Source organism: Argentina anserina, chromosome 6 (genome assembly GCF_933775445.1).
Source record: "Argentina anserina chromosome 6, drPotAnse1.1, whole genome shotgun sequence".
NCBI classification, from domain to species: domain Eukaryota; kingdom Viridiplantae; phylum Streptophyta; class Magnoliopsida; order Rosales; family Rosaceae; genus Argentina; species Argentina anserina.
In genome coordinates, this window is record NC_065877.1 from 32,593,129 (window position 1) to 32,607,121 (window position 13,993).

General features: G+C 36.8%; 1 protein-coding gene across 2 annotated transcripts; it reads right to left on the reverse strand.

Moving 5' to 3' along the window:
• Positions 1 to 1,065: 1,065 nt before the first annotated feature.
• LOC126800692 (G-type lectin S-receptor-like serine/threonine-protein kinase At4g27290) lies at positions 1,066 to 4,812 on the reverse strand. Of its 2 annotated transcripts, XR_007672729.1 has the most exons (7): positions 3,327 to 4,812; positions 3,017 to 3,161; positions 2,659 to 2,869; positions 2,316 to 2,553; positions 2,090 to 2,240; positions 1,412 to 1,800; positions 1,066 to 1,148 (listed from the first exon to the last, which is right to left on the reverse strand). XR_007672729.1 is itself a non-coding variant. In XM_050528094.1 (6 exons), exons 1-6 carry the CDS (start codon positions 4,697 to 4,699, stop codon positions 1,516 to 1,518), a joined length of 2,403 nt encoding a protein of 800 aa, XP_050384051.1. In that variant the 5' UTR covers positions 4,700 to 4,812; the 3' UTR covers positions 1,217 to 1,515. The 2 variants fall into 2 exon arrangements, 1 of the variants encoding a protein (XP_050384051.1); XM_050528094.1 differs by lacking the exon at positions 1,066 to 1,148 and having other exon boundaries at positions 1,217 to 1,800.
• Positions 4,813 to 13,993: the final 9,181 nt, after the last annotated feature.

The following is a 13,993-nucleotide window of genomic DNA, read 5'->3' on the forward strand; positions in this document are numbered from 1 at the left end:
ATTGGATTAGGATAATAAACATATTAGATTGGATTTAAATTCAAATCCTTTCGTTTGTTTGGTTTCACGGATTAGAACCGGAATAGATAGTAGAAGAAGCAGATATTTGTTCAGTTCGGTCTTCTTTAATTCAATCAAACTTCCTCCATTTTTCAATCTCCCATGAGCTAAAATCCATCAAGCGGTCGGAGCTCAATCAACAATGGCGGCAAATAGACAAAATCTATTCTTCCACCACCTCCCAACACCAAGAATCGACGAGAGTCTCTAATCTTGCAAGCAAAACGGGTTCCCAGAACCCGACTCTATCATCATCTCCAACTCCGGCCACTTGAAAAACCCCGATGACGTCTGAACCTTCCTCAAATCCTCCTTCACATCTATTCTGAAGTCCTCAATTCTCCGCCGCGCTCCGGCCACAAGCCAAGTCGTCGTTGCTAACGTCCTCGCCGTTAAGCTTTTGGATTTCAGTCAGCCATGTCGATCAGCACAACTTGCTATGTTTGAGTGTTTTATCTCAAGTGGAGACAAAGAAAGAGTGATGCGCATCTTTTTGAATTATAATCCGGCAGGACTTGTTTATATCTCAGCTTTCTAACAGGATTTTCATATCCTAGTTTGATAAAATTTGAAAATCTAATCCTAGATCAATCTGATCTACCAAACGCCAAAATAGATATGTTTATCTCCTATCCGGTTACTTATCCAGGAAAACAAACACGGCCATATAGTTAATGGTACAGTATGAAGAGTTATCTACCATAGAACATGCTGGTCTACCACCCTACCATTGCATGCAGACTTGCAGTAGTCTGTAGTCCTTACTAATTAAGTTTTCTATTCTCTTTTGACTGTTTTCACCATTCGATACTTCAGTTATAAAATAAGATGAAAGAATGTAACAACCTGCTCTCAACTTCATTTCTTCTCATTTCTATCTTTTGATGAAATTTTATAGACAACTTATTTTGTTCTGAGTCTTTCCTAAATATTACATGCCCATAAAACCATACCTCAATATTTACAAACCGCACACTTTTTCTTCTTCTCCATTTCAGCTCGTTGTTCTCCACAGATCACCAAATCTAATTCATCTCTTCCTTCTTTGTTGAACACTCCAAAAGACAAGAACCAGTTCGAAGCTTCATCTTCTCCAAGAAGTTTTAGTGCAATTAGTGTATATTCATATAATTAATGCACAAATTAAAGGTGAATAAATCATTTTGTCCATTTTAATAACACTTTAAACATTTATTAACATTTTAGTAATTATACATACTAAAATTCCTTTTTGTTTACAACTTACCAAACACAAATAATAACTTTTTGCTCTCACAACACTTTGCAAAACAGTTTACCAAACGCTTTAACAGTTTTCTCTCACAGCAGTTTCAAAAGTCATTTTGCTCACATCAGCTTTAAAAGTCTTTTTGCTCACAGCACAGCTGTACCAAACTAGGCCTTAACTTTGGAAGGGGAACAACGTTTGAGCGAAGACTTCTGGCCAATGAATCTCTATCGACCTTCTGGAATACTAATAGTGACTGAATTGTTGGATAAAATAGTATGGGAACCACAATGTGTTGAGAATGCAGGTTCTTTGGAGAGTGGAAGTGAAGTGGTTGGATTGCCTTGCAGCATACGAATCACTGAAGACATTGTTGGTCGATCGGCCGGATCTTCTTGAACACACAAAAAACCTATTTGGATACACCTGAGAGCTTCTTGAGGTTGACACGTTTTCCTTACTGATGCACTGATCACCTCCATTTCTCTACCTTCTTTCCATAAATTCCAAGCCTAAGATAATCAATATATGAACCCATCAAACTTGCATGATCATATTCACTTGCATTTCAGACTTGGGACTATTTGTATAGTATACGTTATTCGAAATCTAGGTTTTATATACAAACCACTTGTTTGTCATCGCATTAGTCTGTATACGGCTTAGTATGTGTTATAGTGCTTGCTAAGTTCCTACACAAAACTGAAACTACAATAAGTAACACATGACCTAGCAAATCGTATATATTGACCGAAGTTGTCATATTGGCCCCAACACATAACCAAAATATCAAGTACTTACCCATCCAGCAAGAGTCGGTGACTGCTCAAAATGAACGAATGCAGCGTTTCTCTTTCCAGATACAATCTCCAACAACAACACTCCAAAGCTAAATATATCCAATTTCTCAGAGACATGGCCATAAAGTGCATATTCTGGTGACATGTAACCGCTGCATGAAATAATCATTAGTTAATTAAATAACTTTTGTGAAGTTGGAAGAGAAATTGCATATACATATACTTACTATGTCCCAACAACCCTGTTTGTATTTGCTTCTTTTTTATTTATCTCGATAATTTTTGCCATTCCAAAGTCTGAAATTTTGGGATTCATTTCTCCATCCAACAATATGTTACTTGCTTTTAGATCTCTGTGAATGATTTTCAATCTGGAGAACTTGTGGATGTAAAGTACCCCTTGCGCAATACCGTTTATGATTTGAAAGCGTTTACCCCAATCCAGCATTGTATTTTTAGGTGAATCTGATAAGAAAAACCATGAACAAGAGTGGCAATTAAATGTTTATTTAAAAATCAGTAATATAATCGATCCGAAATTTTTTTGACAGGTTATCAATAAGCACATACCAAACAGAGACTTGTCCAAACTTTGATTAGGCATATACTCATATATCAATATTCTTTCCTCATCTTCACTGCAGCATCCCAAGAGCTTAACAAGATTGGTATGTTGGAGCTTGGCTATAAGCTTCAGCTCATTCATGAACTCCTTATATCCTTGTCCGGAATTCTTTGAAAGCCTTTTTATGGCCACTTCTTGGTTGTCGACAAGGATTCCCTGTAAATGAGAGAATTCTGAGAAAAATAAGGAACCATAACTCCCTAAGAGGTTAGAAATATTATGAAGAAACTAATGGAAGATCATCTGTTCTATTCGTTTAATAATACTTGGATATGAAGTAGACAATAGAAGGTTAAAGGTTACCTTATAAACAGGGCCAAATCCTCCCTCTCCAAGTCTATTAGCTTCTGAGAAGTTGTTTGTAGCACTTAATATACTTCTTAAACCAAAGAGTGGCAGTTCTGTATCATTCTCGACATCATCTTTACTTATAGTCTCACCGTACTTCCTGTTTCAGGATTAAAGTTAGAGCACTGTGTGTGTTGTAATATCTCATTGAACTGTAAATCATCGTTACTTAGTTCAGTTGGTTTGGGGGGGTTAGGCATAATACTATATGAATTTCATATTTGACCAAAACACGAGTGGAGAGGTACGAGGTACCAGTGTATACCTTTCCTTTCTCGTTCTTTTCTTCCACAAGAAATAGCCAGAAGTGACGGTTAGCAATCCTGCTGTTGCTGAAACTAATGCAATTACAAGGGTACGGCTATTAGCATTCTGAAAAGTATATGTTTTGATGTGTAACGTTGTTCCATTTCGATTTTCCGAGATCTCTCGAGTCCAAGTTGAACATCCAGCCTTTTGGCTATAAGCATACGCAGTACACTCACAGTCATCAGAGCAGATTGATTCACACGCTTCAGTACTATTAATTTCGTGGTACGGTTTATCTACATTCGATTGATTGCTAAGCAATTCTACAAACTTAACTCGAACAGCATTGTCACACTGCAGACTTGATCTTCTTGAACACCCACCAGAGAAATCCCCCGTAGTCCAATATCTGGGGATCTTTGGCTCAAAACCATCTAAACAAGTACATGAGGGCAATGCTAACTCATTGCAACTTGCAAATGCTCCACAATAGGCATAAGCCTCACATACCCCACTCGGCTGAGACCAAAACAAGTTCCATTGCTGAGATGGCAACCAGGACAGTTGCTTAATCTGACCCGATACATCCATTATGAATCGAGATACGATCTTAGGATCATAAAGAGAATAGGTGAAGTAGCTCTCATTTTTGTTTTTAACATAGCTGAAGTTGTAGATATAGTTAAGCCTCATCTCAGGCACCAAAGTGAAAAGACGACTCTTTGGATCCCAAGCTCCACTACTCCGATACTGCCTAGACCTATTCCACAGTATGTAATATGCATCGGTTCCATTCGGGTCGAGCTCAAGAGAGTAAAGACCCGGTGCAGGATCCTCAGCGTTCTTCCATGAAGTCAGGACTCGGGTTCTGTTTGTAACAATATTGAACCCAATTCTAGCTTCTGGAAGAAAAGTATCAGCTGGATAATCAAAACTTTGCCATAAAGGCAAAGATGAATCGGAACCAGCTCTTAACACAAGGTTCCCGTTATCTAAAAGAACTACATGTACAGAAGAACCTGAAGTTGAACTGACCTCTGTGGACCAAATTGGTAACTTGGATTCATTAAAGAGTACCAAATTGCCATCTGAGATCCTCAACTCTGAAGAAAATCTATCCGAGACTGGCTGCTCCCTATTGGCCACCCAGACTATGGTTTGAAGAGACACTAGTGTCTTGTAGTACCACATGCCTATGTAGTAGTTTGAAGAATTACCTGGCTTGAAGAAACCCAGCTCAAATTTCCCACCAGCTGAAACAATGGTGTGGTCACCAGAGAGAGACTGGTTTGCTGTGATGGTGTCAGCTCCACAGCAGAGATGGGACTTGAGGCATATGCTTATGAACAACAAGGAAACCAAGAACCTTGGGGTTGTTTTGGATTCCATGACTGCAGAGAAATATTTGCAGACAAGGTAGAGATTACTGGTATTTGTTACCAGAAATCCAGAGCTCAAGTTTAGGACTAGTAACAGGGAGGACTAAAAAAACTTGTGCCCCATTTTTTGTCATTTGCAAGAGTAGACTTCGGCAGGGAAAATTCTGCTATACACGGCGGTATAGGATGCAGCAGTCCGTGTACAACACGTGAGTGGGTTCAAGAGATACCAGCCACAAGATTTCTTGATTATCAATTAAGTGATCCAGAATTGAAGACCGGTTGAACGGGTACCCCTCTCAGTCTCTTATTACAAATGTGCGGCTTTGGTTATTTCTCCGTGTGAAAGGGTACAATAGATTATTATAAAAATTGGCATTATGAATGACAGGGCTTTGGGTTCCTCCACTCCTCGAATCTACCCATCGCCGACAACTTCCGTTCTTGCAAAGCCAACGAGCAGAGAAGTAGAAGAAGAAGAGAGACGGAGGGAAAGAAAAAGAAAAATGTCATGGAGGGGAAATACTCGGAAACTTAAAGGAGCTCGGGATCATTCTTATCTCTGTGTTGTTTTGGTTCTACTATTGTGAGTCGAAGCAAGTAGGGGCGAGTGAGGGCAATTGCCCCCACTGACTTTGTAAATTTCATAAACCGAGCTCGATATATCATCCAAGGGTAATGCTACTTGCGGATTTTGTTTGTATGATCAAGATCAAACAAAGAAGAAGATGTTCTTCCTCTGATGGAGTGATGGAGCATCACCACCGCAAGGAATCGAATACTCTAATAATAAATCATCAAAGGAGAAAGGGGAAACAAAAGAGAGCGGAGAGATGAGAGCTTTCTTATTGAGAGAGATGAGGCTTTCTAGATTAATGGGTGATTCCGTGATTCAGTGAGAGGGAAAGAGAGACACAGAGGATGAACCATGTACAAGTGTGGTGCTAGAGAGAAGACAAAAGGACCTAAAAAGTTACATGAATAATCGCTAAAATCTTTTTTTTTTTCCTATAAACTCTGACTGCAAAAATCTTTATATTTAGTAGAAAATGCACGGATCAATTCAAGTCTGGTCCATTCATCCAAATCCTATTTTGTGGATCTTCAAATTTTTGTACTAAACATACTTGCGGTTGTCGATTAAACATTCGTTAAATTGATACTTATGTTGAAATATAAACGGAAAATTAAGTCATTTGATTTATATTTAAAAAAAAATCATTTAGTAGAAGGGATATGTACATATAAAGACGACACAAATATATCGTCTCATATATCAGTCATGTGGGTGTATATTAAATGACACAGATATGTGTTCTTAGTATATATCAGACGACACATCAATCACATTAGACATCTATCGTCTAATGTATCTGTCTAATGATTATACGTTAGATGACATAAAAATATGTCATTTTAGTATATATCTGACGACGCATATATGTCGTGTCAGTATACCATTAAACTACATATTTAATGACAATGATTTCAATTGATCAGGCAAACCAACGACAAAACAAGCCCAAAATTCGATAATTTTTTTACAGTATACATAATTATATGTAACGATCACATCATGTAATGTCGATTGAGTACGATGCATTTCCTCCATATAGCCGCTTTATAAAGTTACAAGTGTAAGTGAAATGTAATATAAATGTTATACTATATTAGTGACCACTTTGGTGATTGACAATCTAAGTAACTAATATAGTCAATCGGCACCGGGCGATGTGATATGTATATTTATTATTGCATCCAGTCAAAATTTCGTCAATTTCGGACTTCGTTTGACCATTAATTTCATGAGTCAACTGAAAAACGCGTGTTTTTACTAAACGGACACCCTTTGACCGGAGCCGTCCGAAATTCTTTTTTTTATTCGACCGCACACCCTAGTTCGGTAATATTGTGTGGTAATGAACATGTAAGCCCCATTCGGCAATCGGTCCCCAACGATAGGTATACCCATAAGGCATAATATAAGGTTTTAAGTTGACCGAACAAACCGACGGTCAAACAAGCCCGAAATTCGGTAATTTTTTTACAGTATGCATAATTATATGTAACGATCACATCGTGTGGTGTCGATTGAGTATGATGCATTTTCTCCATATAGTCGCTTCACAAAGTTACAAGTGTAAGTAAAATGTAATATAAATGTTATACTATATTAGTGGCTACTCTGGTGATTGACAACCTAAGTAACTAATATAGTCGATCGGGACCGTTCGATGTGATCTGTATAGTTATTATTATATCCATTCAAAATTTCGTCAATTTCGGACTTCGTTTGACCATTAATTTCATGAGTGAACAGAAAAACGCGTGTTTTTACTAAACGGACACCCTTTGACCGGAGCCGTCCGAAATTCTTTTTTTTTATTCGACCGCACACCCTAGTTCGGTAATATTGTGTGGTAATGAACATGTAAGCCCCATTCGGCAATCGGTCCCCAGCGATAGGTCTACCCATAAGGCATAATATAAGGTTTTAAGTTGAACGAACAAACCAACGGTCAAACAAGCCCGAAATTCGGTAATTTTTTTTACAGTATGCATAATTATATGTAACGATCACATCGTGTGGTGTCGATTGAGTATGATGCATTTTCTCCATATAGTCGCTTCACAAAGTTACAAGTGTAAGTGAAATGTAATATAAATGTTATACAATATTAGTGGCTACTTTGGTGATTGACAACCGAAGTAACTAATATAGTCGATCGAGACCGTTCGATGTGATCTGTATAGTTATTATTGTATCCAGTCAAAATTTCATCAATTTTGAATTTCGTTTGACCGTTAATTTCATGAGTCAACAGAAAAACGCGTGTTTTTACTAAACGGACACCCTTTGACCGGAGCCGTCCGAAATTCTTTTTTTTTATTCGACCGCACACCCTAGTTCGGTAATATTGTGTGGTAATGAACATGTAAGCCCCATTCGGCAATCGGTCCCCAGCGATAGGTCTACCCATAAGGCATAATATAAGGTTTTAAGTTGACCGAACAAACCGATGGTCAAACAAGCCCGAAATTCGGTAATTTTTTTACAGTATGCATAATTATATGTAACGATCACATCGTGTGGTGTCGATTGAGTATGATGCATTTTCTCCATATAGTCGCTTCACAAAGTTACAAGTGTAAGTGAAATGTAATATAAATGTTATACTATATTAGCGGCTACTTTGGTGATTGACAACCTAAGTAACTAATATAGTCGATCCGCACCGGCCGATGTGATATGTATATTTATTATTGTATCCAGTCAAAGTTTCATTAATTTCGGACTTCGTTTGATGTTAATTTCACGAGTCAACAAAAAAAAAACACGCGTTTTTACTAAACGGAAACCCTTTGACATGAGCCGTCCAAAATTCTTCTTCTTTTTTTCGATTCCACCGCATACCATCGTTTGTTAATATTGTGTTGTAGTGAACATGTAAGCCCCATTCGGCCATCGGTCCCCGGTGATAGGTCTACCCATAGGGCATAATATAAGCGCTTTAAGTTGACCGGACAAACTGACGGTCAAACGAGCCATATATTTGATATTTTTTTTACAATAGGCATGATTATATGTAACGATCACATCGTGTGGTCTCGATTGGGTACGAGGCATTTCTTCTATATAGTTGCTAGTGAACTCCAGAACTAGTGACTTTAGCGGGGTTCTTAGAAAGTATGTATATATTGAGTTTATGGTTAACCTCCAAAAGTTTGGGTGAAGGAATTGAAATAAAACAAAATAAAACAGTAACATGGTAACAAATGCACCCTTGATGATACACAGACTTGAGTTAAAAAAAATCATAAGTTATTGAAAATTCCTTTTTACGTGATTTCAAGACTTGAATGGTATATATGATAACAAAAAAGTACAATTTTTATCAAATATAAGATTGAGTTTAAAATTGATCTGCTAAAATCCATAACTTAAACTATAAAAATCTATTTCAAATTATTCCAACCCTGAGATGTTAAATAGAACATCTACTACAACTTTCAAGAAGACACCAAATTCAAATACTAAACGAAACTGCACAGTTTCATATTTAAAAGGAACCGGATGTACTATTCATAATACTGTTTTACAAATACAGAAACTCAACTTCAAAAAATCATAACTTAATCTAGAAATATCTTTTCATGAGGTCAGTTCTAGTTCTTAAATGATCTTTAGCATGTATGCTACAACTTTGATGAAGATAACAGCACTAAAATATAAACTGACATGTACAGTTTTGTAGAAATAAGCTGACTTAGTTTAAAACTCAGAATAACAAATGGCATGATGCAGATCCTTACCTTTGAGAAATCATAACATAATCTTGGAAGCTCCTATTAAAGATATTTCAATTCTGAAATGATCATTAGGATGTCTCCAATGATTTATGTGAGGAGACCTACTTCAATTACTGAACGAAAAGTACAATATTTTAGTACTACGATATGTTTCCAATACTAGTCCAATACTAGTAACTAGCACTACGATATGTTTCCAATTACAGACACCCAATGATAATACAAAAATAGACATCGGGAATGCACTTACCAGAAGCACAATTAGAAATCCTAAATTAATAGAAATGCATTTAATGCGTCTGATGCATTATACAAAAAAGTCATCAGTAGACTAGAACTAGTTTGATAGAAATGCACTTACTAGAAGCACAAATAAAGTCCTAATTTTGATTGAACAAACCTGGTCCATACATTAGTGGATAACCACTTGCGAGATTTCGCATTCCATTGAAGTGCACGCCAGCTAAGAGATTTTGCATTCCTGGAGAACCTTGGTATCCTGGAAGAAATGGAGACCGTTGAACTTGTTCCTGGGATGCAATTGTGCTTGAGGGGTCAGCTTCATTGGCTTGTGGGAAGTTACATTCACCTCTACTTCCACCATCAATTTCATCCTCTGACGATGAACCGCTTGTCATTGAGGTTGTATCAACACGGGGACTCAATGATCGATCTTTTTCACATTGTTGTTTGTTATGCCCATAACCACCACACTTGGTGTATTTTCTCCCTTGTTTCTTTGTAGTCCGTGTTGGCTCTTTTTTCTTCCCTTTGCCTTTAACAATATTTTGGTCTCTAATAAGGTTGTCATGATGTCCCCGTTCATCTTGCTGCCTATTAACTTCTGAAACAGTAAACATGGTGTCTATCTTTCTCTCCAATTTAACAACTTCTTTGCATACCATCTTATATGTTTCCTTTGAAGAAGAGGCACGAAATGACAGTTTGCTAAACATGTCACTTACATAACCAAATCTTAACTTCAAATCTGCCTCATTTTTATCACCAGTGAGCCTGCGTGTATCAAGTTTACCAACATCTGCCTTGTCAATAATCCTCCAACGTTTCATGATCAAAGAAGTAGGAATTTTCAAAATTCCCTTTTCTTTCAAAACATTGAAGATGTGACAACATGGTATCCCCTCGTACTCCATCTTTTGGCAAGAACACACAAACTGTGGGCCACCTTCCTCTTGAGAGTACACCACTTCAAAACTTTGTTATGACTTGTTGTGTTTCCACATGATATATGTCTTGAATCCATCGGATTGCACATCAGGTTTAAAGCATAGTCCACCCACCCTCTTTAACTCTTTCTGGACTAGAAAAAACACATTGTCAGTGTAGATCTTTGATGCATCATCCTCCATCTCGCGAAGTTGTGTTTCCAGTATATGCACAGAGTGCCTACAATTGAAATCAGCCTCGGAATACTTGGCTCTCAATCTTCCTTGTGCTCTTACAATGCCTGAAACCACCTCAATCAACTTCAAACCATTCATGAAATCCTTCACGTAGACATTCATTCCCTCACAACGTTGCGTGCTCCGCATTCGTGCAAAATGCTTTCCTTTACAATAGGCTTCGACCCACTTTTGGCGTTTTCCATACATCATGTCAAACCATTTAGTGTTCTTCGGGAAAAACTCTTGAATTATATTTGACCAAGATCTATCAAACTCTTATGGTGTGGTCGACTTCCACATAATCTTGTCGAATCTTTTTTTCAAATTCGGATCTCTGACATTCTTATTCACATTTTTCCCTATGTGCCACGAACAAAGTCTATGAGGACATCCGGGAAGCACAATCTCAATAGCCCCACGCATGAAATCCTCATTATAAGTAAGAACCGCAATCGGTTTCTTGCCATTCATTGATGATATAAAAGTTTCCAAAGCCCATACATATGTCTCAGTAGTCTCATCAAGGATAAATGCACACCCAAACACAATACTAGTCAAGTGGTTGCTCGAACCAACAAACAAGAGAAGTGATTTTCCATAACGGTTGGTCTTATATGTGGAATCGAACAACAAAAAATCTCCGAAGTTTTCATAATCAATCAAGGAACGAGTGTCTCTCCAAAATAGGTTGCACAACTTATTTTCTTCATCCAAACTGAACTTACAATAAATTTTTTCTTCTCCCCCAGATCTCCCATTCAGATAAGAAAGCGTGGCCTCAACATCACCATCTAACATGATTTCACGTCTTGATGCATTAAGCTTGTTATACAAATCTTTGATTATGAAGCCAACACTTACGATTGATGCATGACATGTATGGATTAATGCATTGTGAAATGCTGTCACTTGGGCTACATCAGAATCCTTACAATTTCTAGCAGACCTCATATGATGTGTTAGAGCAGGAAGTACTAAGGGATGGTTGTGATCCATATAAAACTTTGTCACCACATATTTCTTCTTGTCTCCACAATAATTCACCTTAAATACACATTGGCACCCAACTCTAGTCACTTTTTGTAGTCTTCGCACCCTTTTTGCATTTTTATCAATTTTCCTAAACCCTTGACATGAGCAAAACCATTGGCGACTTGATACTGTCGTGTCCTTTTTGCGTCTCAGTGTGTCCCATCTCACACAAAATCCAACAACAAGACCATAATCAAAGTAAAACTTATATGCAGCTTCTTCTGTCTCAAAACACTGCCCAACAACGTCAATTGTACACAAATCAGTAAATGATTTCCCATTATACTGTTGTAAAGGTGCACTCACCTCAGACTGTTCACTTTCATTCACAGGAAGAATTGTTTCCATTACAAATCTTATCTACCAATCCTCCTCTCTGAAAAATTCCAAGAAATGCTACAAAACAACATACAAAACTAGTTGAGGTAAGTGCATCAAGCTAGTTTAGAAATGCTGCTACCAACTCATTGAAAAATCATGGTGCTTTAACCAAATAGACTCAAAACGATGGAAGTCACCCTCTCCACAATTTTGTTCATAAACACAGAGAATGAAGATATCTCCCACCCATAAGCACTCAAAATTATCTTGTTGCATGATGCAAACATCAACAATGGACTGCCTTTGTATTTGCAACTATTCATTTATATACGGCCTAACATTCACGGTGTACATGTTATGAAAACACAAGTTATGCAATGAAATATAACAATTTTACCCCAACATCTCCATACAAATATATATTAAAACAAACAGACATGATTGCAAATAAAAGCCAAACCATACTAGAATCGAAGAGCCAAACACAACTAATAGCTTGATGAGACTAAACCAATCAGAATCGAAGACCCACTTAACAACCCAACACCCAATTTGAAATGAAATTCAATCCCTAGCTAGATAAAATCACAAATCAGTCATGACGAAAATAGAAATCGATTAAACCCAAAAAGATAGAGGCGATATGGTTTACCTGCTGCTTGAGAATCGATTTTCCAGAATATGATGAAGCAAACTTTCGCTGAAACCCATAAAATCGATGGAGGATAGGCTTTTAGCTCTTCGTCGGCCGAGCAATCTCAAACTCTGATATGAAATTAATGTCGATCATCAACTCCTCCCCATTCACGATCGCGTCAATGTGCTTCAGGCTCCCTATAGTTGGGTCAGAAATACTAAAATTGAGAGTGATGAAACTCCAACTCACCAAATGCAAAATCAAAACACAAAAAAAGAGGGAGAGTGAGAAGACTACCTGCACGTGTGGGGAAACCGGATACATTCGGTGCCCATTCGGTGAGAGTTCTCAATTTTCTTTCACGTGCCTGGCGCGTCGCACACTGTAGCTGCTGTACCCTATAGAACGATGTACAACAGACGAACCCGACAGCTGTACAGATTACAAGTCTTTCTGAACAAGTCAAAGACCATACAATTTTTTTTTGTATTAAAAATAGTACATGATACATGAGTGGAACTCTGGATGACGGAGAATTAAAATGAATGTTGTTTTTAAATAATCAAAATTTATAGTGCCTCACTTAGGAAACCCGAAAATTATCAATGCATACCGTTAACTTTGTACTTTCGTCAAGTGTGCAGGTTAAATTCGTTGAGTTTCATACATCAGGCACCGTTTATATTGTTTAGAAATAATATTCACTCTAATTTTTAGTCATCTAAATGGTAATCTTAAAATTATGCTTTTTTGTTTTCATATGCCATTATATATCTCTTTTCTTTTTCTCTTACGTTACTTGATATATGGCGACTTAGTAATTTGGTACCTTATGTAAGTTCTCATTTGTAAGCCATTTTGACACATAAATCATCAGTTTTCTAGCATTAATCTTTTGGAGATAATCACGGGTAAACTGATATATCTCATCCATGTAACATGTATTTCGTATATATCGAAAACAATAATTTTCTTAATATATTTATTACATCCTAATTATTTTGAAAATTGAAGTAAAATGTCAATTAATGAATTTAGAGCTAGATTGATGAAAATACCCCTGAATATATGGTCAAAATTTACATGAGTAGCAAAATAATTTACAAATGAGAACTTTTAGATACCACATTGTCAGATTAAAAACAATCAGGTATAAAATTATCCAAATAGTCATTCTTCACATACCATAGGAGGCAAGGATTTTCTATTCATATCTCCTAAAACATCACCTAGACCTCCATATTTTCCCATATTCGTTTTGACTTTTTTAACACATGAAATTACCAAAAAGATATATAGGTGAAAAAAAGGAAAAAAAAAAGAAAAGAAATCTCAACCTGTCTATTTTAAAATAGCGAATATAAATGGTTTTTTTTCATTTTGAGACAATCCTTTATTTATTTCAAAATGACCCCAATTCGGAATAATAAGATGATTTAATTACTTTCATTTTTTACTGTTAAAAATACAATAAATTACATTATTAATCTTCATGTATCAATTGAAAAACTACATAGAATTTTTGATAGAGTTCGGTTAGGCTTTGAGAGAAAAAATTGTTCAATACATGTTATAATTTTTTGTGTTGATTTTATTA